The following is a 25464-nucleotide window of genomic DNA, read 5'->3' on the forward strand; positions in this document are numbered from 1 at the left end:
ACTGCTCTGTGCTCTGCACTGTGCACTGCTCTGTACTGTGCACTGCTCTGTGCTCTGCACTGTGCACTGCTCTGTGCTCTGCACTGTGCACTGCTCTGTACTGTGCACTGCTCTGTGCTCTGCACTGTGCACTGCTCTGTGCTCTGCACTGTGTACTGCTCTGTGCTCTGTACTGTGCACTGCTCTGTGCTCTGCACTGTGCACTGCTCTGCACTGTGCACTGCTCTGTGCTCTGCACTGTGCACTGCTCTGTGCTCTGCACTGTGTACTGCTCTGTGCTCTGCACTGTGCACTGCTCTGTGATCTGCACTGTGCACTGCTCTGCACTGTGCACTGCTCTGTGCTCTGCACTGTGCACTGCTCTGTGCTCTGCACTGTGCACTGCTCTGTGCTCTGCACTGTGTACTGCTCTGTGCTCTGCACTGTGTACTGCTCTGTGCTCTGCACTGTGCACTGCTCTGTGCTCTGTACTCTAGCTCTAGTTCAAGTAGGGAAAGAAGGAGAGAGACAAGTGCGATGGCATTGGACAATTGGCATGGGTTGCCATGTCAGTCGGCACATGAAAGGGCTGATTATGCGCGTCTCAGAAGGCCGAACAAAGAAAAGCGTGGCGAAGGCAATCCCAAAGGACGGTGAGATGAAGGTGACATTAAGTAGGTTATTTCCCTCGTACCGCGCGCCTCTGGATGCATCATCTTCCTCGTACCGCGCGCCTCTGGATGCATCATCTTCCAGGGCAACTTCAAACGACCGTCTTCTGGGAAGTCTTCTTCTTGCATGGGCCAACTCCTCCCACAACTAACCCACACTTTCTCCCCCAAAGGAGACCGTTTACACCATTATGTACATTACTGCTTTGTCCCAGCTCACTATGGGATTATAGATTGTGCATATTCAGCTATCTTTCCGTGTTGATTTATAGGAGGGCTTCAAAAGGTGTGCATACTGTGTCATTGTCTGAATGTGAACAGCAGCATAGTTGGCACAGGCTGGCCCTCCAAATCAGAGATGACTATTATTACCCGGGTGAGGCATCCCATTTAGGACTCCAAGTTGTCTTTCATTATTGAATACTTATACGGGTAACCATATTTCTTCCAATGGTGAAATTATACCAAAAAAAACAATGTCAAAAAATATACATGTATTAGTTTTTCACATAGATAAGTAATCAAATAAACCAATGCATCATGAGCTGCAGAAAAGTCCTTAACTACTCGTACAGTAAATTCCTACTCATAAATAACAGCTGCTAATCTGTGTATGATGATGAGATGTCTCCATACAGTAGCACCGTAGTTGCCTAGCAATGGCAACAGTGTTTGTTACTTTTCTTTTCTTTCTTTTTTCAAATATTCTATATGAGTTTGTGTACTGTTATGTACTGTGTATACTGCATTTGTTTCTCATAATACTTTTTGTCTTAGTTGTCACTGCAAAGACACCATTTACGATTATTTTTGTTGTCATTTTGATGACTAAGTAATTAAATTTTGGCCTTGTTTTTCTAATAGCTCTTTCTGCGTTAGAGAAACTCATCGAGTTCATCACATAAATTATTAATTTTGAGGTTGCACATTTCACCCAAATGAAATTATCCAAAATGTTTTTTTATGATAATGGCTCTGTGGTTTAATGTTTTTTCCCAATGACTTGTGTGTGTAAAGAAATGTAAAAATGTTCAGAATACAATGTGACTTTGCTCTTTATTGTGCTTTTCCCCCCAGACGGCCACGACCACTGTGAACATTGTGGTTACTGATGTCAATGATAACGATCCTCTGTTTGACCCCACCATAAACATCAATGTGACGGTCCCAGAAGAAGAGGCCGATGTCTTTGTGGTCAAAGTCACGGTAAGCATGTACAGTCGTCAAAGAAACAATCACATTGTGTTACTGTTTAATGAATACATACAGCAAACACCTGTATACCCCTCCTTTCTAATCATATTTCACCATTCATTCTTTCCACTCTTGTATACAACAGATCTGTCCTCGCTGATAAGTTGTACTGACCACTGACAATGCACCTCACTTCTCATTGTTATCGTCCATGGACAATTACAACATCCAACATGGTTGGTCTTGTTGGGCATGCATCCCCGCCGACTGGTTTGGTTCAGCTCCACTGAGCAGCCAGACTTCTCTAATTACTGTTGGGATTAATTGAGCTGAGCTGTCAGATTAATTGTGAAATGATGCAAGGATACAGTACTTCCTTTCTGCACAGGACATGGTGCAGTCTTGTTTTTTATTGCCTTTATGTCTCTCTATAAGGGAGATTCCTTCGCTTACTTAAGGCTTAGCCATTATTATTTTATATATATATATATATATATATATATATATATATATATATATATATATATACTGTATATATATATATACTGTATATATATATATATATATATATATATATATATATATATATATATATATATATATGGTTACTCACAAAGTCCTTCACATTCTTATTTCTGATTATTACTGCAGCACTTATTTTGGTTTTTCAGAAATGTACTCTTATATTACCTCCTTATACAGAGAGTGTTAATGGTAGTCCATTAACTATCGTTAAAGTGGTTATTATGCACAACATTTGTATTAGGGGAAAGGGCTAAAATAGATGAATTACCCAAAACACAATAATCAATGAGTTCCATGCTCCTGCTGACTGCACCCTTACGTGCTCGTTGAGGCGAAAGCAAGTGGAAATTCTCAATTTACTCCTTGTTTTCCCTTCAGCTGTGTCTGGAACATATCAACTTCCCCCCAGTCCCCCCCCCCTGTTTTTATGGGTGAGATTAGGAAAATATAGTACTGTATGTTTTCACTCTGTTATTTGGCCTATTCGCTCTCTGGAATGTGCAATTAAACAACATAAAAAGTCACCAACTATATGTTCCTAGAACATCATTGGATTATTAGAGCATATTTTTGCCCTATCTAAATTCCATTTAAATTGTGTGCATACAACAAATTCTATGATTTAACAAAATAAAATGTTTGATTTCATCATTCGGTAAAATCCAGATCTTACAGAGTAGAAAAAAGAAAAAAAAGTTCTGTTCTGGCCCTTTTTTCTCCATTGCCTCTGGCGGGGAGGGGGGGGGGGTACATGTTACCACTGGTACATGTTACCACTGGTGCATGTTACCACTGGTACATGTTACCACTGGTACATGTTACCACTGGTGCATGTTACCACTGGTACATGTTACCACTGGTACATGTTACCACTGGTACATGTTACCACTGGTACATGTTACCACTGGTACATGTTACCACTGGTGCATGTTACCACTGGTACATGTTACCACTGGTACATGTTACCACTGGTGCATGTTACCACTGGTACATGTTGCCACTGGTACATGTTACCACTGGTACATGTTACCACTGGTGCATGTTACCACTGGTGCATGTTACCACTGGTACATGTTACCACTGGTGCATGTTACCACTGGTGCATGTTACCACTGGTACATGTTACCACTGGTGCATGTTACCACTGGTGCATGTTACCACTGGTGCATGTTACCACTGGTGCATGTTACCACTGGTACATGTTACCACTGGTACATGTTACCACTGGTGCATGTTACCACTGGTGCATGTTACCACTGGTGCATGTTACCACTGGTACATGTTACCACTGGTGCATGTTACCACTAGTGCATGTTACCACTGGTACATGTTACCACTGGTACATGTTACCACTGGTACATGTTACCACTGGTGCATGTTACCACTGGTACATGTTACCACTGGTACATGTTACCACTGGTACATGTTACCACTGGTGCATGTTACCACTGGTGCATGTTACCACTGGTGCATGTTACCACTGGTACATGTTACCACTGGTACATGATACCACTGGTACATGTTACCACTGGTACATGTTACCACTGGTACATGTTACCACTGGTACATGATACCACTGGTACATGTTACCACTGGTACATGTTACCACTGGTACATGTTACCACTTCATGAAGTGTGAAATGAGAGAAAAGGACAGCCGAAGGAAGCTTGGCCAAAGCTGCTTCCAGCCTCTCTCTCTCCAGTGCATTTCTTCAGACATGCAGCCAGCAGCCCCAGTGGGGCCCCGCCCACCCCATCTTCCCTCAAGCCCAGAACACAGCGCCGCCGTATGGCGCGCGTCAAAACAGCGCCCCCTGTTATTTTGTATACAACCCACACACGGTTAGGCATCACTCTCCTATTTCCAGCGCTGCTGCCCTTGAAAAAGCCGTTTTTTAACAGCTCTTCTTCTCTGCTCCCGTTATAGCTTGACGTCTTTCCTCTCCTCACCTCTTGCCTCACCTCTCACCTGTTGTCTCTTGTGTCTGTAGAATATAACTTTTTTTTTTTTTTTTTAAGTTATGAATCAAAAATAGGCAACTCACCCATGGCATTCGTTTCGTCGTCCCGTGCACGTGTCGTCGGTTCGTCTTCCTGTTGGACGCTTCCTATTGGTGCACATGACATGGCGCCGCCGGTGTGTTTTGGCCTACACCATAGGTTTTCTCAGCACCTGGTGCTTAGCCAACATGAGCTGAGGCTGCTCCTTTCTGACTGAAAGGTACATTAGACACTAAGTGAGACACAGTCCCTCTCTATGCTCATGCACATGGAGAGGCTATAGTCTGTGCTAGCTGATCAGCTGTCATCGAGGTGTGCAGATTGGCAATGACTGGAGGACAAATCAATTAGCATTTGTGTCAGCAGCACCATGAAAGCATCATATAGCGTAGTCGCTAATTGGAGAAGCTATTGAACACGACATCACTCTCATTCATTAACAAAGCTATTATTAGCCTTCCCTTGCAGATCCGTTGGTAACGCTGTCAAACCCATTCACATGTCTCACAGGCAGCTTATGCTGCATTTATGCTCGACACCTAGAATAGCATGAATACTGTGAAGTGAACTGCTATCATCATCATATCACACATAAACTCAAGATGTAGTGAGACATCATTTGTACTGATAAGTGTGTAATCAGACTCATTCATTTGCAGATCTTTCCTCTCCTCACCTCTTGCTGCTGCAGTCTCTTGTGTGTGTAAAATATCATCATTATTATGAATGATTCAAGTTATTAATCAAAAATAGACAACTACAATAGGCAACTCACCCCATGACAACTCACCCATTTCGCTGTGTGTGATCGGTTGTCATGACATGACATGGCAGCACCAGTGTGCTTTGGCCTTCACCCTCTGTCTCACCAAGGTTTCGTCGGCACCTGTTGCTTAGCCAGTATGAGTTGAGGCTGCGCCTTTCTGACTGAAAAAAAAAGTACATTGGACACTTAGCGAGACACAGTCCCTCAGTACAGTAGCTGATCGCTTTGATGTAACATCGTATCATGACATTTTGTGAACATTATCCTCCATAACAAATTGTATTATGTGACAAATATAGCACAAATCGAACAAACCATATCCACCTGTGTTTGGCACGTAAAAAGTCAGCTAATTGGTTAAGTTGAGTTGAAGTAAAACAGCTTCGGTTCAGGTTAAGCAACTAAAAAAAACACTTTGGTCCTTTTGTGTTGGGAAAATGTCTCTGCTTTTCTGTGCATGGAGCATATATTATGTGCATTTCATGACGACATGCTCATTTGACAAATTGAAGGCCAGGCTCTTCTACTGTATGTGAGGCTTCAAGCTCATCTCTTCACTGCTCTTATAGGCAAATCCAGTATTCGGAGTTAACATAAGCACGGAGATGTTGATTGACATTCAGCCTCCAGCCTTGTCCATGCACCAAAGCTCTCTCTGGACACCTCTGGACTGGAGCAGCTATGCATGCAGACATCTTCAGGGTTCTGACCTTCAACGTATGGTCCTTCTAATGCGGGAAAACATGCTACGCCAGCCTCGACTTGGAGCCTTGCCGACGGCAGCTAGACCTATAATGTATATACGATATATACTGTATATATATATATATATATAAATATACTGTATATAAATATATGGTCTATAGAGAATATATATAGAGTCTATAGAAGATCTATATACTCGAACACGTCATCTTGACGAGGGGGTAGCAGGGGAGTCCCCAGCATTATGAGTAAATTGCGTCATTTCCCTATGGATTTCAATGACTAGAAGTTAGCCCGAGGAGACTTTGTACTGCATATACTTGGTAATAGCTTTCACTCTGTCCTGTTACCTCCCCATCGACATTACAGTATATTAGACAGTACTTGCGCTGTTCACGTCAGCTGCGTCGAGTTACATTTTCGGGGAGCTGCACGCCAGCTGCGTCGGCAGGCTCGCCGGGCACCGCTGCGGGCGTTGACGCTGTCGCATGTTTTCTGTTTAATACACAGTCACTGATTATTACGCTTGCATTCAAACACCCACCCAAAGACAAGAGCTTCAGTTGATTTAGCCTGATAATGTATTCAATACAATACAATGCAACCTCTTTGCCTCAGCCCATTTCCAAATGATAGCACTTGATATTGAAATCAAATTCAATAAAAAACAGATTAGCATATTAGAGGCCTAATGAATGCACAATGCAATGATGCAAGTCCATATAATATGCTAACTAAAAGAGCGATCATAACATTGGAAATATAGCACAGCTTTTAGGCCTGTTTGATGCTGTTTCGCTGTAGGCCTGCTGTATATAATATTCAGTTTCTCAAAATGAAAGTGAAGTGCTTCTCTGAAAAAGGACTGTGACCGGCCCGCTGAGAGTGCCAGTGCACAAAAGCTAATGTCAGAAACCTGGCAAGGTGTGAGCGAGGGCTCATTTCAATATCCCCCAACTCAAAGCTACTTGTCCGTGTGGCACAAGTCAGAATTTGAGTGCTTTGCCTTACATCGTTTCTTTGTCTTGGCTGAAGGGCGAAGGTGCATGACTTCAGAACCTGTCTGCCTAGCAAGCCTCCAGGGCAGAGAAACAGACTCAGAGAATAGCCTCTGTAGCTCTGCGGTGTGTGTGAACATTATAACAGACTCAGAGAATAGCCTCTGTAGCTCTGTGCTGTGTGTGTGGACATTATAACAGACTCAGAGAATAGCCTCTGTAGCTTTGTGGTGTGTGTGTGAACATTATAACAGACTCAGAGAATAGCCTCTGTAGCTCTGCGGTGTGTGTGAACATTATAACAGACTCAGAGAATAGCCTCTGTAGCTCTGCGGTGTGTGTGAACATTATAACAGACTCAGAGAATAGCCTCTGTAGCTCTGTGCTGTGTGTGTGTGAACATTATAACAGACTCAGAGAATAGCCTCTGTAGCTCTGTGGTCTGTGTGTGTGTGAACATTATAACAGACTCAGAGAATAGCCTCTGTAGCTCTGTGCTGTGTGAACATTATAACAGACTCAGAGAATAGCCTCTGTAGCTCTGTGGTGTGTGTGTGTGTGTGTGTGTGTGTGTGTGTGTGTGTGTGTGTGTGTGTGTGTGTGTGTGTGTGTGTGTGTGTGTGTGTGTGTGTGAACATTATAACAGACTCAGAGAATAGCCTCTGTAGCTCTGTGCTGTGTGTGTGTGTGTGTGTGTGTGAACATTATAACAGACTCAGAGAATAGCCTCTGTAGCTCTGTGGTGTGTGTGTGAACATTATAACAGACTCAGAGAATAGCCTCTGTAGCTCTGCGCTGTGTGAACATTATAACAGACTCAGAGAATAGCCTCTGTAGCTCTGTGGTGTGTGTGTGAACATTATAACAGACTCAGAGAATAGCCTCTGTAGCTCTGTGCTGTGTGTGTGTGTGTGTGTGTGTGAACATTATAACAGACTCAGAGAATAGCCTCTGTAGCTCTGTGCTGTGTGAACATTATAACAGACTCAGAGAATAGCCTCTGTAGCTCTGCGGTGTGTGAACATTATAACAGACTCAGAGAATAGCCTCTGTAGCTCTGCGGTGTGTGAACATTATAACAGACTCAGAGAATAGCCTCTGTATCTCTGTGCTGTGTGAACATTATAACAGACTCAGAGAATAGCCTCTGTAGCTCTGTGCTGTGTGAACATTATAACAGACTCAGAGAATAGCCTCTGTAGCTCTGTGCTGTGTGTGTGAACATTATAACAGACTCAGAGAATAGCCTCTGTAGCTCTGTGCTGTGTGTGAACATTATAACAGACTGAGATAATAGCCTCTGTAGCTCTGCGCTGTGTGTGTGTGAACATTATAACAGACTCAGAGAATAGCCTCTGTAGCTCTGCGGTGTGTGTGAACATTATAACAGACTCAGAGAATAGCCTCTGTAGCTCTGCGCTGTGTGTGTGAACATTATAACAGACTCAGAGAATAGCCTCTGTAGCTCTGCGCTGTGTGTAAACATTATAACAGACTCAGAGAATAGCCTCTGTAGCTCTGTGCTGTGTGAACATTATAACAGACTCAGAGAATAGCCTCTGTAGCTCTGTGCTGTGTGTGTGAACATTATAACAGACTCAGAGAATAGCCTCTGTAGCTCTGCGCTGTGTGTGTGTGAACATTATAACAGACTCAGAGAATAGCCTCTGTAGCTCTGTGCTGTGTGTGTGAACATTATAACAGACTCACAGAATAGCCTCTGTAGCTCTGTGCTGTGTGAACATTATAACAGACTCAGAGAATAGCCTCTGTAGCTCTGCGCTGTGTGTGAACATTATAACAGACTCAGAGAATAGCCTCTGTAGCTCTGTGCTGTGTGAACATTATAACAGACTCAGAGAATAGCCTCTGTAGCTCTGTGCTGTGTGAACATTATAACAGACTCAGAGAATAGCCTCTGTATCTCTGCGCTGTTTGTGTGTGAACATTATAACAGACTCAGAGAATAGCCTCTGTAGCTGTGTGTGTGTGAACATTATAACAGACTCAGAGAATAGCCTCTGTAGCTCTGTGCTGTGTGTGTGTGTGTGTGTGTGTGTGTGTGTGTGTGTGTGTGTGTGTGTGTGTGAACATTATAACAGACTCAGAGAATAGCCTCTGTAGCTCTGTGCTGTGTGAACATTATAACAGACTCAGAGAATAGCCTCTGTAGCTCTGTGCTGTGTGTGTGTGTGAACATTATAACGGACTCAGAGAATAGCCTCTGTAGCTCTCCGGTGTGTGTGTGAACATTATAACAGACTCAGAGAATAGCCTCTGTAGCTCTGCGGTGTGTGTGTGAACATTATAACAGACTCAGAGAATAGCCTCTGTAGCTCTGCGGTGTGTGTGAACATTATAACAGACTCAGAGAATAGCCTCTGTAGCTCTGCGCTGTGTGTGAACATTATAACAGACTCAGAGAATAGCCTCTGTAGCTCTGCGGTGTGTGTGAACATTATAACAGACTCAGAGAATAGCCTCTGTAGCTCTGTGCTGTGTGTGTGAACATTATAACAGACTCAGAGAATAGCCTCTGTAGCTCTGTGCTGTGTGTGTGAACATTATAACAGACTCAGAGAATAGCCTCTGTAGCTCTGTGGTGTGTGTGTGAACATTATAACAGACTCAGAGAATAGCCTCTGTAGCTCTGTGCTGTGTGTGAACATTATAACAGACTCAGAGAATAGCCTCTGTAGCTCTGTGCTGTGTGAACATTATAACAGACTCAGAGAATAGCCTCTGTAGCTCTGTGCTGTGTGTGAACATTATAACAGACTCAGAGAATAGCCTCTGTAGCTCTGTGCTGTGTGTGTGAACATTATAACAGACTCAGAGAATAGCCTCTGTAGCTCTGTGCTGTGTGTGTGAACATTATAACAGACTCAGAGAATAGCCTCTGTAGCTCTGCGCTGTGTGTGTGAACATTATAACAGACTCAGAGAATAGCCTCTGTAGCTCTGCGCTGTGTGTGTGAACATTATAACAGACTCAGAGAATAGCCTCTGTAGCTCTGCGCTGTGTGTGTGAACATTATAACAGACTCAGAGAATAGCCTCTGTAGCTCTGCGCTGTGTGTGTGAACATTATAACAGACTCAGAGAATAGCCTCTGTAGCTCTGCGCTGTGTGTGTGAACATTATAACAGACTCAGAGAATAGCCTCTGTAGCTCTGCGCTGTGTGTGTGACTATTATTTGCTACATCTTGACCTAAAAGCATTCAGTCTTTGTAAATGAAATGAACGATCACAATGTACTGTAGCAATGAAGAGAAAATGTGAAAAGCAAATTGTGAATACCAGTGCAGATCCTATCTGCTTAGAGCGCACTCCTCACTGCTGAATGACCTCTGTGGATACAAAGGAATATATCATATGAAAAGTGTTACTTTTGTCACATTTTCTTCACTTTCACTTTGCCTCATAATAGATCTGAATTGCAAAGTGCGAAGGCAGAGAAGAGGGAGAAAACTGGGGAGGATATCTGCTCTTTTGCAGCATTTAATTATTTCTTTGTGTTTCATCGGCCCTGCTGATAGGCTGACAAAATGTTCTATCACCACCGTGTTTCATCGCCCCTGCTGATAGGCCGACAAAATGTTCTATCACCACCACCAACCCTCTTTCCATGGGCCTCGTATCGCCTACTGATGTGAGTTTCTACGAGCTTTGTAGGCTACAACTACACGTCTGTTACAAGTTGCTCTCTCGGTTAGTCAAGTGGCAAGCTAACGATGGAGTTTTGAATTCATATTTTGTGTTTACTCAATGATCCATTCAGTCGGTAGGTCATGTGTTAGTGTGGAATCTGTTATTCTGTCTGCACTGCATTGAGTGTACTGTAGCTGCAGGGAGGGCGGCTTCATGCTGCGGACTAGTGAACTACAGGCTGTTGCTCTCAGTGAAGATGACTGCAGTGCAAACACATACTGTTAAGTAGCTTAATGCTGTCCCTATAGCATTTGGATTATGGCTATGGCCTAATTGGAATTGGTTCCCACCTGTTCTTATTTTACGCACGCTCGGATAGTCTTGAGACTATATTCACCATGCTACCATCACAAACGTGTTGATGAAGCCACTTGTATACTTAGGGTTCATGTCCCATGCTACACAAGCCCACACTCGTTTCTCTTACTGGGGGAGATGTGATCTCGGCGTTGCAGATTGGCAACGCCTGGAGGACACATCGATTAGCATTCGTGCCCGCAGCATAATGGAAAGCTTCATGTAGCGCAGTCGCTAATTGGCGAAGCTATTGAACTTGATATCACTCCTTCATTAACAAAGTTATTATTAGCCTTCCCTTGCAGATTCATTGGTAAAGCTATTAAAGCCATTGATATGTCACACACTGTAGGCATGGCTATGCTGCAGTGCATTTTCACTTGGTCAATACTACAATAACATGAATTACAGTGTGTGTGTGACGTGAGCTGTTATTATCGTATCACAGCCCACTTCACATGAATTCTGTCAACTGCTTTCATCATATCACACACAAACTGCCCTTAACCATAATTGTGATTACGGCCTAATTATCACATGACTGTTTTTTCTGCTGTAGTTATGAGAGGGAGGTATCAGCACTTTATTCCACTTTAGTCTTGAGTCTGGCCAAGGCGTGCTGTAGCGAGACGTCGTTTGTACGGATAAGTGGGTCATCGGACTCATTCACACAGAAAATTTAAAGTTTCAGCGTTAGTTGTATCTCGGTAGTTTTTATTGTGGCAGGTGTAATTAACTTTCAATTGATCCAATAGCCAGATGAATATGCTTTTTCCCCCCAGGGAAAGGGACAGCCTTGAAGGAAGCCTGCAGCACACATTTTTGCTCAATGTAGGCAGGCAGCAAGCCATTTGTATAGTACCGTATATGCTTCATCCACCGGGGGCTACAGAAATATTCAAAATCGTTAATTGATTCATTGGCTATGAGTTAATTGGATTATGCCTCTTTTAAAGCAAAGAGCTTCATGTAATCCCACTGCAGAGAACTGGTGATCCATATGCATTACGCACATATTGACATGATGTTCTAATTTTAAGGTTCAAACGGTCGTCTTTGCTCTGAACATTATGCTCACAAATTGAGGGTAACGGTCTGTAGCCAGATACGTATGTGTATCTTCATCCTGCTCCCTCTGATCATTGTGGTCCTTTTATTTTCTCTTTCTCGGTGCCCCGTCCTTATTTGCACTCAAGAAAGGTCAAGAAATGATCGTTTAACTGGGGCAGATGAAACGTTGCTAGACATAAAAGCCTCTCTCTCTCTCTCTCTTATATATACACACACTCTCTCTCTCTCTCTCTCTCTCTCTCTCTCTCTCTCTCACACACACAATCCACAGGCTTATTAATGAGCTGTCACATCCAAAGGGGATTTGGAATTTGTAAAGCAACTATTTTTTCTCTCTCCTGCAGGATCATCACAGACTGCCTTGCCTTGCTGTCGTCTCTGATGATTCTTTCCCCCCTCTTCTTGCTAAATAAAGAATGAAGTGCATGCTACAGTAGCAAAACGTGATTTCATATTCAATGATTTCCTTCTGATGAAATGCAGAGTTGGCGTGAAAAACGTCTCCTGGCCTTTTGAACTTGCAAATGATTAGCCGTGGTTCTGTGACAAAGACACTAATCTGAACATGAAGAAGAGAAAATGAGAGTGAAATGTATGAGGCTTGTGTCAGCTTTAGAGATGATGCAGCACAGCTGAGTTGTGTTTGTGCTTGAAGGCTGTGTAAATGTGTAAAGGCATTAAGATAAAGCCCCGCTGGAATGGATCATGTAATGGATCACACCAAACACAAAAGAGCTGATATCCGCCTAAAAGGGAATACCGCTGCCTTTCAGCGTTTAAAAAATGCAATTCGCACTATACATGTAGCCAACGGCAGGTGAGCATCACCACTCACTCCCATAGCCATAGACTACACATAGTTGACCTTGATGAAGTTCATTCATTATTTTACAGTGGTAAGGTTGGGTATTCTGGTTCAGAAATTATATCAGTGCAATAAAATGATGTAATAGTTTCCACAACCATTCACTGATTTTTTGTGTCATTCATTCGTTCGTTCATTCAATGAGTGCGTTTACATGCACACCAATAAACTGATAACTGTGAGTAATCAGTTTATGGCAATAATCTGATTTCTGCGTTTACATGCACTTTAATAATCCGACAATAGGAAAAACCCGGGTTTACATGATTCAGTCAATTAGTCGGATTTCTCTCCAGAAGGCGGCGGCAATTCAACTTTTTACATGCAACTTGTACATGCGCAGATGTATAAACCCACAAGAAACCTGATACGCTGTATACATGCACTCAAAAGACAGGTTATTGGCCAAAAACCTAGGTATGTTTATCGGTTTATTCATAACCCGATAACGGCCATAAACGGATAAAGCTTATCGGTTTATGCTGTTTACATGACCATTTGAATAATCAGGTAACTCCAGAAATCCGCTAATAAACTGTTTATTGTCTGCATGTAAACGCACTCATTCATTCATTCATTCATTCCCTGCCCTGGGATGTACATTGGTATAACATCTCAGATTGCGACATTGGAACATATTACTGGTGGGGCTGCCCTAAGCGATGAGAAAGGCATATATTAACTGAGAAGATGTATGCTATTATTGATATATGTTAATGGTTTCTTAGTGTTTCCCACAGGCTGTCAGTTGACGTCAACAGCGTCTGGAGGAGGGATTATTGACGACTTGTTATCGACATTTCATTTAGCTAGCCCAGTAACTTTTTTTCCCCTCTAAGGTCTCTAGTATAAGCTAATGGTATTGCAACATTAGCTGACTATTATGCTTCCATCTGATTATCGAGGCTACGTTTCAAACTGTCTCTCCGTTCAGTTTGTGTTGACACAGGCACGCTGCGACTCGAAGGAGCACAGATCTACTGGTGCAATGAATTACAGTCATTGTAGTTCATTAACTGGCTTCTGTTGCTTGGCAGCATTACATCTTGATTGTTTGAAAACTACGTTGGTGAGAACCACAGGTTTCATGCATCATGGCACCTGAAGTGAATCCGAAACCAAAATGTACTTGGCAGACTGCTAATTGACCTGGGTGTGCCTTCCCAAATGTTTGGCTTGTACAGGAAACACTGGGATTCTTATGTTGAGGGGCACTTTGCATTATGTGCAATTTGACCAAACAATCTCAGATATCTCCTCGTGTCTAACCCCTCTCTCATCACTTCTATCTCCCCAGGCCACAGATCCAGATCTCGGGGAAAACGGCGAAGTGCGCTACCGGATAGTGAATTTCCCTGACTTATTCAGAGTCGACGCTAATGGCAGCATCTTCACAGTGGTGCCTCTGGACCGGGAGCTGACAAGCCAGTACAGCCTGGTGGTGGAGGCCTCCGACGGGGCGGTGGACCCCCGGCGGACCATGCTGACCCTCTCAGTCCAGGTCACGGATATCGATGATAACAGTCCCGTCTTCTCCCAGGAAATCTATATTGTGAATGTACCCGAGAACAGTCCTGTGGGCACTGTGGTCGTCAACCTAACTGTAAGTCTGTGTGTGTGTGTGTGTGTGTGTGTGTGTGTGTGTGTGCGCGTGCGTGTGTGTGTCTCTCGATTGTACATTCCCCCGTCTCCCTCTATCTCCCCTGTCTCCCTTCACATCACGCGGCATGCAGCAGGGATGCATTAAACAGCTGCTGCATGAACACTGCTTCAGCATCCTTAAACCTGAAAGGAGCCACAGCAATTTGGCTGAAAATGTCATGCGCTTCCTAGCGGAAACAATTAGCCTTTCACAAACACAGCAGAGAGAGAAACGTCTTTCTCTCTCTGCTCTCTCTTTCTCTGGGCTCTCTGGGCATTTCTCTGGGCTCTCTGAGGGCTCTTCTGGACTCAAACGGAGTAAGACTTAATGCCGGGTTCTTCGTCTAACCAGGCTTTACGAAGAGGATCATTTTTTCCTTCCTCCCCTCCTGACAACCATTAATGTAACGCTCCACAGATTTCGTGGGGGGAAAGCTTCGTAACTTGATGGAAGCTGTCTCGGCTAGATGCGGCGCTGTCAAACATTGCCGCAGGTGTTTTGCACCGACGTGGAGATGCATGGGGGAAAGCGAGTGCATGCGATGCACAGCACCGATGGAGCGCGGGGGGGGGGGGGGGGGGGGGGAGGAGGGGAGTCATTGCTGGCACGATGTGTGAGTGACATCTCTCTCCGAGTGAAGCGAGAGAGGGGAGGGAGAGGAACGGGGTGGGGCGGTGGGGTGTGAGTGAGTTACGCTGGCACTGTGCCAGCATTCATCTCCGATACGATACAACAACACCCCAACCCTTAGCCGGTGGCGGTGGCTGGCATGACACCTGAAGAGCAAGATATACAGCTACAGAGAGAGAGAGAGGCGGGTGGGTGGTGGCTGGTGGGGTGAAGACCGGTGACATAATAGCCATCGTCTGGGCAGATATGAAACCGACTGCTCAGCCTCCTTTACCCTCCATTCCATCTTCATCTATTTTTGAATGTGTTTTATTTTGAAGGCGTGGCCACAGGCCGTCTAGAACAGGGGTTTGTCTGACTGTCCCCACAAAAGTAGAGCAATCACAGCTCACGCTGCTACGTGCATGACATCACCAACAGAAAACACAGAAACCTGACACAACCGGGTATCAAACAGCACTGAATTCAAAGGAGCCACACGTGATTCTCAGCCCACCAGGAATATTAATGTCTGCACAAATAACCATGCAAAAATATTGAAAAAAATATGTTAATATTTTAGTTTAATGTAGATGCAAAGGAACATGCAGTCAGCCCACGACAAGAAAATCCAAGAAAAATCACCACCCACGATGTATCCCCCCGGCTGCAGCCGCTCCGATGACATTCGGCCCTGCCGGGTAAAGGCCGCTGTGTGCTGCCCCCCGGTGAGAGAGCCGATCCCCGCCGCCCCCCGCCCCCCCACGACACGTGCAAACAACAAGCTAACCACACATTCCCCCACATCCACATTGCATCCAATGACCATCCAATGATCCAGTGTGGAAGCCATGCCGTTATTAGACTGCGTCTTGTTTTTGTGTGTCAGTGAATAATGTCATTCCCTCTGCATCCTTATCCCATCATGCAGATGAGGCGAATATCTACTTGCCATTTGATGCAAAAAGGACCGACCAAGCTCTTCCTCTGTGCTTCATTTAATCCAAGCTTATTAATGATTCATATGTGTGCCCCCCCCCCCCCCCCAACAGCATAAAAATGTTGAATTGAAATAGAAACAATGATCACATTTGCTGTCTGTTTGTCTATGTGAAGTGTGCCGCTTTTGAAATATGCTGATCTCCCTCTCACTCTCCTGTCTTTCCATCAGACCACTGTCTCTCCACCACACATATCCTCTGCTGCCCGTGACGCCATTCATCTTTTTCTCCTTCTCCATCTCCTCCTCCTGCTCTTCACAGGCGGTCGACTCAGACCTGTTCTCCAACATCACGTACCGGATCCTGACCGAATCGGCCCGGGAGCTGTTCTCAGTCAACCCTCTCACTGGGGAGTTAACTGTGCTGCAGGTCCTGGACTATGAGGACCTGGCCACCAATGGTGAGGAGACCATTTACACGTTCCAGGTGGAGGCTGTCGACCAAGGAGGGATCATGCCCCCTGGACAAGCCACCGTCACGGTGTACATCCGGGTAAGAGCCCCAGATGGTCAGCCCACTACCCTTCCCAGTGTTCTGCATTCACCCTCCCTCTGTCCTCATGCGCCCCCCAGCAGCTGCAGCGCAGTGCACGAATACGCTCGCAGTGTTTTCCCAGTCTGTATCTGAGCAGAAAAAGATAAATGCTTAACAGAAGTTAATTGGGTTTGCGGGTCTGCGAGTTCCTAATTGACTTCTTAGGAAGTTTCTTGGAGAGAACCATTATCTACTAATGCGCTATAATTATTTCAAATGAATAGACTCTTCAAATCTTTAGTTCTTTACATATCTTTACTTCAAGCAGGTACATTAGAACAACAAGAAGATCCAGAGATACATAAAAAATTTAAATGACTCAAATGAAAAACCAGTCAAGGCAGTCTCTAAGCTGTTTTTAATGTATTTCTGAAAACAGTGGTTCTTCTGGAGAAGGTAGGGGCGGCAAACCTGCAGTGTAACAGAGAATCTAACTGTGGCAAATACACCGGTGGGTCTCAACCTTCTATTGGCATTAATGGTGATAGAAAACTAATAATAAAATGACACCAGTGTTATCCTTTAATCAGAATCAGAATCAGATTTATTGGCCAAGTATGTACACATACAAGGGATTGGGCTCCGGTTTATTAATATAGTATTATATAATATTTAATATTGACCTCTTCCTCAGAGCTTTGCCCTCCAACAGCGGTGTCACCAAGTATCGGTCGTCACTGTCTGAAATGGATAAATCTTCATCATCAGAGTCATACTCACGTTGGTTTTCCATTTGATTTACATGCTCCTTTAGCTTCTTATGTTATGCTAGCTTTTCTCATGCAGTTGCCAGTTTCACTTTAGTTCCACTTTACTCAGTTTGACTTCCTTTTACGTTTTTACTCACAGTCTCCTAGCATTACTCTGTGGCACTTTACTTGTCTCAGCTTGTCATATTTTCCGTTTTCCCTTACACCTGCAGAGATAGCTGCCTCAGCCACAGCAGGATTGTTAAAATTCATATCGCATTATGGTGTTACATATGAGGGGTGGAAGTAGCATTATGGCGTTACATATGAGGTGAGGAAGTAACATTATGGTGTTACATATGAGGGGTGATTCATATAGCATTATGGCGTTACATATGAGGAGTGGAAGTAGCATTATGGTGTTACATATGAGGTGAGGAAGTAACATTATGGTGTTATATATGAGGGGTGATTCATATAGCATTATGGCGTTTTTATATGAGGGGTGGAAGTAACAAAACTCAAATGGGTAAAAATGATGAAAATGTTGGCGAGTCAGGAATTACCACTCGAGGCGAAGTCTCAATTATGCTCTTTATTAGCCAACTGAACGCCCACTGTAGGCTGTGATGACACCAAAATAACAAATAAAACCCCACACACTAACCTGTTAGCTGCCTCAGCTCTCAGACACACAACCTCTCGCTCTCAAGCCCACGCTGCTTCTCTCCCGATCTGTTCCGCACTCAGACATAGCTCTTCACCTCCCAGCTAATCCCCAGAGAGCTTACTCCCGGTGTACCACCCCCCCAGCCTATCCCAGGTGAGCTTCTATCACTAAACCCACCCACTGAACGTCAGCTGCGCTCACTGTCCCACCAAAACCCTGTAAATCCCCAACAGGCAGACCCACATGCACAGACTGCATCACCAACATAAACAGGTACAGCATCACACAAACTCGAACCCGTTACATTATGTTCATTTAAAAGTTGACTGATAAATTGCTTTGTAATTTGATCAATCTAACAACAATTAGCTTGAAACAGTGTTGTTACGGTCAGGGTCTAGTTTGATCAATAACAATGCACATGTCTAGGGGTTAATAGCACCAGTAACTCCGTAACATGTAATAAGAACAGGCTGCTGAGGGCCGTTCGCTCTCAGATTCTCTGGGAAGCCGGTTTAAGTGTCCCGGTCGCTGCACTAGTGCCTCCTCTGGTCGGTCGGGCCACCTGTTCAGGGTGGAGGGGAACTGGGGGGAATGGCGTGATCCTCCTACGCGCTACGTCCTGCCAGTGAAATTCCTCGCTGTCAGTTGAAAAGAAGTGGCTGGCGACTGCACATGCATCTGAGGAAGCATGTGCTAGTCTACCGCTCTCCCCGGATCAGTAGAGGGGGTGGAGCAACGACCGGGACACCAGGGGGAATTGGCCAATTACAATTGGGGAGAAAATGGAAGAAAAAGTGTGGGGGGGGACTTGGTAAAAAAAAGAAGAAGGCATTATTAATCTATAAACCGAGTGCATTGATGATAACTGTGGAGCCCCCAGGGATCCAGGGACCTGGTATAATAATAATAATAATAATAAAATAAATATACATTATTTATGCGGAAACCAGCAGGCATGGTTTTCTTACAATTTACTCCTAAACTGTGCCCTCGGATTAGTAAACCATGCACACAGATTTGTAATATCTACATTGATCACATCAAAGAGGGACTTTTAGGCCTATATACAGCGAGCCAGAGCCCTTACACACCACTACAGTAAGCTGTAATAGCCATTAGGCACCTAGAACATTATGTCAACCATAACCATTGATTCATCACATCAGCATGTCTAATTTATGATCCCATGTGTTTTGGTGACAATATGAAACCCATTTACTCCCTATAAATCAGGCTTGTAGAAGCGTGTTAATTAAATTTTATAATGCAACTCTGTGGGCCGCTGTGGTGTCCCTCTTTGACGGTATCAATATAGCGGTAAAGTACATATTAAATATTAAAGGTATACAGTACATATTACAAATCAGTGTGTGTGGCCTACTAATCCGCTACTAATCCGTGCACATGGAGCAGTGCACGGTTTATGATTTTCCATATCATTATTTTTTTCTTACCCGGTGACCCCCCCGAGCGGCTCTGTAGAGAACAGCCAAAGCGATGCAAAATGTATTTGCTGCTGAATGACGACTGTAAATTGTGAAAGACATCACTTTTCCGCTCTGTCATTGTGAGTGGCAGCTGTAACTGTGGCTCCCGGTGTGGTCAGATATCAAATATCAGATAGCGGCGTTGTCGCCTGGGATTTAGCTCATGTGGAAAGAGTTCTTGCTTTCTGCTGGTTGAGCACACAGTGCAGAACAAACAGCCGGTTCCCTTCATTTGTTGCACCAAGTGTCTCCCGTCTCTACCCGTTTATTCAATGCATACCTATCGCCTTTTGATTTGACTGCGGTCTCAGTGACGCGTGTATCTTCGCCAGCTTTCATAATCTTCGTTTCCATATTTCAGCTGTGCTACACGACGGAATTGGTGCTACATTGTGATAGAAACTAGCTTGATGTTCATTTGATGAAAAAAAATGCTTGCATTCCATCGGTAAATGTAAAATATTGCTTTGTTTCTTTTCTTTTCTTTTTTGTCGAAAAACGTTTGTGAATCTAAAACGTCCACATGCCGGAGGTCTTTAAGCCCTGCTTGTCTAGTCGAGAACACCGCCAAAATGTTTGATCTCATCACGACCACAATGATGAATAAAGTGCCCTTCAACAGTTTTCAATTTTGTCCCAGGAAACTCTTAACGCAAAGTCAAACCCCTCATACTAACTTCAAGTTAGAAGGTGGTTTGACTACAACTGTTTTGTGTGTGGGATGTTATTGGTACAGTCAGGGCCAATTCGGAATCCTCTCTTGTCAAAGACCTCATAGCAGAGTCACTCACTCTGGCATTGGATTCTGTATTGAATTATCTTTTGAAAGATAGCCTTGATAGCCGTGTGTCAAGATATTCAGTGCTCGGGCTCAATGTATTTCCTGTTTTGGCCTCCTGACCTAGCAGTCTGCACAGCCTCACCCGCACACAGACGGCTTGATGGATAGGTGCATCTGCTATTCCAGCTCTGAAGGACTCATTAGCACTTTGTGACTGCAATTATATCAGGATTTCCAGGAGCTGTGTTCCCTTTCCAACCTTTCAACAGATTAAAAGCTCAATCCAAACCAAAGGATTAGCCGCCTTCTGTTGTGACACTGCGTGTGCGTGTGCGTGTGCGTGTGTGCTTGTGCGTGTGTGTGTGTGTGTGTGTGTGTGTGTGTGTGTGTGTGTGTCTACGTGCCTACGTGCCTGTGTGTGTGTCTTTCTCCCTTCTCTCTCCCTATGCATTAATCATGTATGTGCATTTGTGTGTGGATGTATTCTGTCCAGATCCACCCCCCCCCCCCCCCCCCAGTGACCTAAGGATGCAGAACTTAGCCACTTCCCATGTCAAAATAAGAGCAAGTTCCCGAGCTCAGTCGGCTGGCTCGCTGCATGACCTTACCTACCTGTAGCTTGAGTTTGTCCTCCGATAAGGACACGCTTTGATGCAGTGTTTTCGCTGTCACCCAACGCTGTTTGATAGGATAAGGCACAGCAGAGCTAGTCTTATCAAACCCTTATGTCTGCTCTTTGAAATGGCAGACATGAAATAGAGTGAGCGTAATGGATTCTCGCAGGCTTCCCGGGGACTAGAGATGGAGCTGATTCCAGTCATTCCACTTCCTTCCTCATATAACACCTCCAGAGGGTTATTTGGAGTCACTCCTGCTTGATTACTCCTTGTTTTGTTTTGTTGTTGCGGTGATGGATTGGGTGTCTTGCTGCTCCAAATGAATCGGCCAAACTTTCCCCTCTATTCTTTTACTCCAGCAGTGTAAGACACAGACCCATGTGTGTGTGTGTGTTGGTGTTGGAGTGTGTGTGCACACCAGCAGTAGGCAGTGTAAGACACAGACCTGTGTGTGTGTGTGTGTGTGTGTGTGTGTGTGTGTGTGTGTTGGTGTTGGAGTGTGTGTGCACACCAGCAGTAGGCAGTGTAAGACACATACCCGTGTGTGTGTGTGGGTGTTGGTGTTGGAGTGTGTGTGCACACCAGCAGTAGGCAGTGTAAGACACAGACCCGTGTGTGTGTGTGGGTGTTGGTGTTGGAGTGTGTGTGCACACCAGCAGTAGGCAGTGTAAGACACAGACCCGTGTGTGTGTGTGTGTGTGTGTGTGTGTGTGTTGGTGTTGGAGTGTGTGCACACCAACAGTAGGCAGTGTAAGACACAGACCCGTGTGTGTGTGTGTGTGGGTGTGGGTGTTGGAGTGTGTGTGCACACAGAAGCGTCATGCCCATTGTAACTGATTTTTGAGATGGGATTTTTTTTCTTTTTTTAATAAACATAGGCTATAATATTATAGGCTGTGTGTGGTAGTTGAAACATAGTTTCAAGTAGACATTTATTTATGTTTGTAGTTAAAACAAAAACATAAATACTGTATAGGCTACATACAGTACAACACAAAAGGCTGTTATTTACCCTTTGTCGCCACCTGGTGAGTAAATATATATAACTAAAACCATTCAAATTGGCAACCGGTCCGCGGCTTTTTTTTCCATGTATCTACCGGTCCTTAGCACAAAAATGGTTGGGAAGCCCTGCACTAGAGGACACTAGATGAGACTAATGGAAGAGAAAAGATTTCTACCTTCTGAAAAGGCAATACGAGCCAAAATAAACATTGTGTTACATTGCTTTGAAACGTGTGGTTTTGTCAAGTCCATTGAGCCTGGGCAGTGGCAATGTACGTAGTCTGGTGATTATGGATCTTTCCAGGAGGCTGAGCAGTTTGGAAAATAGCCTTATGGTTACACCTGCTCAGTCTGTTAATTTAAAATGAGATATTCCTCTAAATCTGGCTTCCAACCCCCCAAACTTTCTTTTGGCGCCGCACTTCGTGCGCCGCCAAAGATCCCCTCAGATTGTTGGCTTGCATGACGCCCCTGCGTGCTGCACACCAACAGTAGGCAGTGTAAGACACAGACCCGTGTGTGTGTGTGTGTGTGTGTGTGTGTGTGTGTGTGTGTGTGTGTGTGTGTTGGTGTTGGAGTGTGTGTGCACACCAACAGTAGGCAGTGTAAGACACAGACCCATGTGTGGGTGTGGGTGTTGGAGTGTGCGTGCACATCAACACTAGTGCATGTGTGTTTTTATGCTTTTGCTGTTGAAGGCACGCACCGTGGGTCATAGATTTTCTGCTAGAAACCCCTAAACAAGCTGTGTATACTATAGATCCAAGAGATACTGACTGTATAGAACACTTACTGTTGCCGGCAGCTTGGACAAGACCAAAAAGAGCAACTAAAGAGAAAGAAAGGATCAGACTCCAGTAAGACTTAAGATATTCCTGAGAGATGTAAGAGTGAGATTTACTTTCAGCAAAGCATAGGTTGCACAGTAACTAAGGTTCATTTCTTTGAAGGCCCAGGATATTGTAGAGCTGGGCTGAATGCTAAATGAAGGAGAGAGATAGTGATTAAAAGCAGTGGTGATGTTATTCCATTCTCCATACTATTTCCAGAGCCGTGAATCACTGCTGCTCGCTAACAAGAAATGTTTCATATCCTGAGGTGTCGAAAGTAAAGTGATTTCTTGTAATGAACTGTAGAGATGAGGACAGTAGGACAGCAGCGACTTGCTGTATTGAAATGTAGTTCTAAAATTCATGAGGACTTTTAATGTGACGGTCGTAGTGTTCTGCGCGCTGGCTCCAAGACTTTTCCACCCTGGATTTGTGTTTGAATGGTAATTGATTGATTGTGCATTTTTATTATGTACGCGTCACCTTTTGGTTCAAGTTAAAGAGGCATGGAGACATCGATTATTGTTTACGCCACAGTTTCAAAGGATATCTGATATATATTTTCAGATGTATTGTAGTCACACTAGAAAGTGTGTGGTGCGTGCGTGCGTGCGTGTGCGTGCGTGCGTGCGCGTGTGTGTCTGAGAGAGAGAGAGAGAGAGAGAGAGTGTGATGCCTGGGGCATGGTGGATTACTGGAATGGTTGAATTATTTTCCTAATTTCCTTTTGGATAATTAGTGTTGAATAACTTGCTGGTAGTATTTAATTGAAATCAAACAAAGTAGCTGTTCCAGAACCCTCACAGCTACAATATTGCCCATCCAGTATGCAGACAAAAATCAGCAGAAGTAGTGGGAAAACACATTAGTAGCATATTTCATTTGATCCTCACAATACCCGCCATTATCCATCACCGAAGCCATCTTGGCTTCCACCATCCCTGCCCTCTCTGATGACCTGTCAGCCTGGAGGAGAGTAAGTGAGAATGTTCTACAAAGCTGACCCAACAGTGTTGCGCTCTCTCAGACAATTGCAATGTTTAGTCATAAAGCCGCACACAATTGCAAATAGCAGATTTAACAAGCAAATAACATAATGATGAAGTCCTAACTTTATGCCATCATCTTCTCGTTTGAAGGACATGAATGACTTCGCCCCTGTCTTTGAAAAAGCCCTCTATACGGGCATGGTGGCGCCCAACGCAGAGTCAGGAGCATACATCGTAACCGTCCACGCCACGGACCAGGACCCATCGGTGAGTATGCGACTGTAAACACACTGAGGTTTACGTTTAACATGTGTGCAATGTAGCTATATAACATGACTGATTAAGAAGCACAATAACGCCATCAGCGACCTGAAGCTGCCTTCACACGATAAGCCATCTCCTCTTCTCTCGCCGCGAGGCGGAGCGGAGAGCAGCAGCCGTTGCTAGGCGACATTGGTTGCGCCCGTGAAAGGTCAAAGTTGAAATCATTTGAACTTTGAGCGCAGCGGCACGGTGGCAGATTCGAGCGGTGCTGCGACGCCGAGGGCAGTGCTGCTGCCGCATAGTTGGGCGGCACCGCTCTCCCTATAGGAAAACAACGGCACTGCGGGCGCAGAGCGGTTTTACCGTAGAGCACGTGTGGGCCTTTAGGTGGAGAGTTAAAAACATGAATTGGAGATTTTTCATTTCCTTTTCATTTTACAGGATAAATTGTAAAGCAGTATTCTCCAGATATTATTGAGATGCACTAATTTGAGGCACAGTACTGTAAGCCTATATATTTGTCATTGCTGTTTTACCCCCCCCCCCCCCCCCCCCCGCCGCCTTCCCCTCCCACACAGCTGCTCCCAGCTACCTCACATACTGTACCTGCTGCCTCAGACTCCTCTGCCTTATTAAATGTGGGCAGGTTCTCCTGGGATCGGGGAGCTGTGAAGTATTCTCTTTTCACCATCTGCAAACGAAGGAACAAAATGACACGGTGCTGAAGAGAAATTGTGACACCCTGTTGCGCTCAGAGAGAGTTTGACTAAGAGCAGGCTACACGGGAGCCATGGAAATCATTATTGCTTTTTTGGGGGGGAATGCGGCACATGCCTGTAGCTTTTTACGGCCCGGCTTCCAATTTCTGTCAATAGTACAGTACAACAAGGGCATTTAGAGGAATGCAAAGATGGCTTCCCAAGCTAATAAATACTGGATAACAAGGTTATTTTCTCCGAAAGAATATTTGGTTCCATGTCATCGACTCCACGCCAAACTCAACTGGCTTTATTGGCACCTTAATATTTTATCGCACTCATGCCTCCTCTCCCTCTCCCCCTTCTCTTGGTTTTGAAACGGAGAGCGATTTTTCTTCATAAACTCCTCAGCATTGTTAAATGAGCCGTATAAAAATGAAGTTAGCAAAGTTTTGTTCCATACTCAGGTTGCAGAACACGAAGATTGCGTTAGAGCTTGCGTGTCTGTTTTGGTTTCTTTACAAAGTTTTCACGGTGAAAGAGGAACAGAAACCCCCCCAGCGCCCCCTTCTGGCCTCCAGCTCTGAACGGGCTTTACGGCAAAGTCTGGATCTCTGGACCATGGATGTATTAAAAGAACTGGATAGGGGACGTGCCACGCCCACCCATGCATTCGGACGGAGGTTGCTCACTGGCGCATGAAGCCATCATGGGGGCTTTTTCTTCCTGGTTTTACTTCCTGACCATGCGGCCCAAGGCGAAGTGCGCATGTGTGCCATGACGTGTTCCATGACGTCTCCCACCCCTCCCACCCATGGATTGTATTACAAGAAGAAAATACCCCCGTATACGGCTCTTAGTG

The 25464-nt window shown here is 44.6% G+C and overlaps 1 protein-coding gene across 1 annotated transcript in view; it reads left to right on the plus strand.

Moving 5' to 3' along the window:
* The window catches only part of LOC310789333 (protocadherin-15-like), a gene marked incomplete at both ends in the record, with an annotated part of 198913 nt that overhangs the window by 113402 nt on the left and 60047 nt on the right, over positions 1-25464 (plus strand). The window contains 4 exons of the mRNA XM_083650951.1: positions 1728-1856; positions 14081-14386; positions 16297-16527; positions 23791-23907. Of these exons, the coding sequence (XP_083507077.1) occupies positions 1728-1856; positions 14081-14386; positions 16297-16527; positions 23791-23907 (783 nt within the window). The remainder of the gene's footprint in view (positions 1-1727; positions 1857-14080; positions 14387-16296; positions 16528-23790; positions 23908-25464) is intronic.

This window comes from Poromitra crassiceps (genome assembly GCF_964638095.1).
Source record: "Poromitra crassiceps genome assembly, chromosome: 14".
NCBI classification, from domain to species: Eukaryota; Metazoa; Chordata; class Actinopteri; order Beryciformes; family Melamphaidae; genus Poromitra; species Poromitra crassiceps.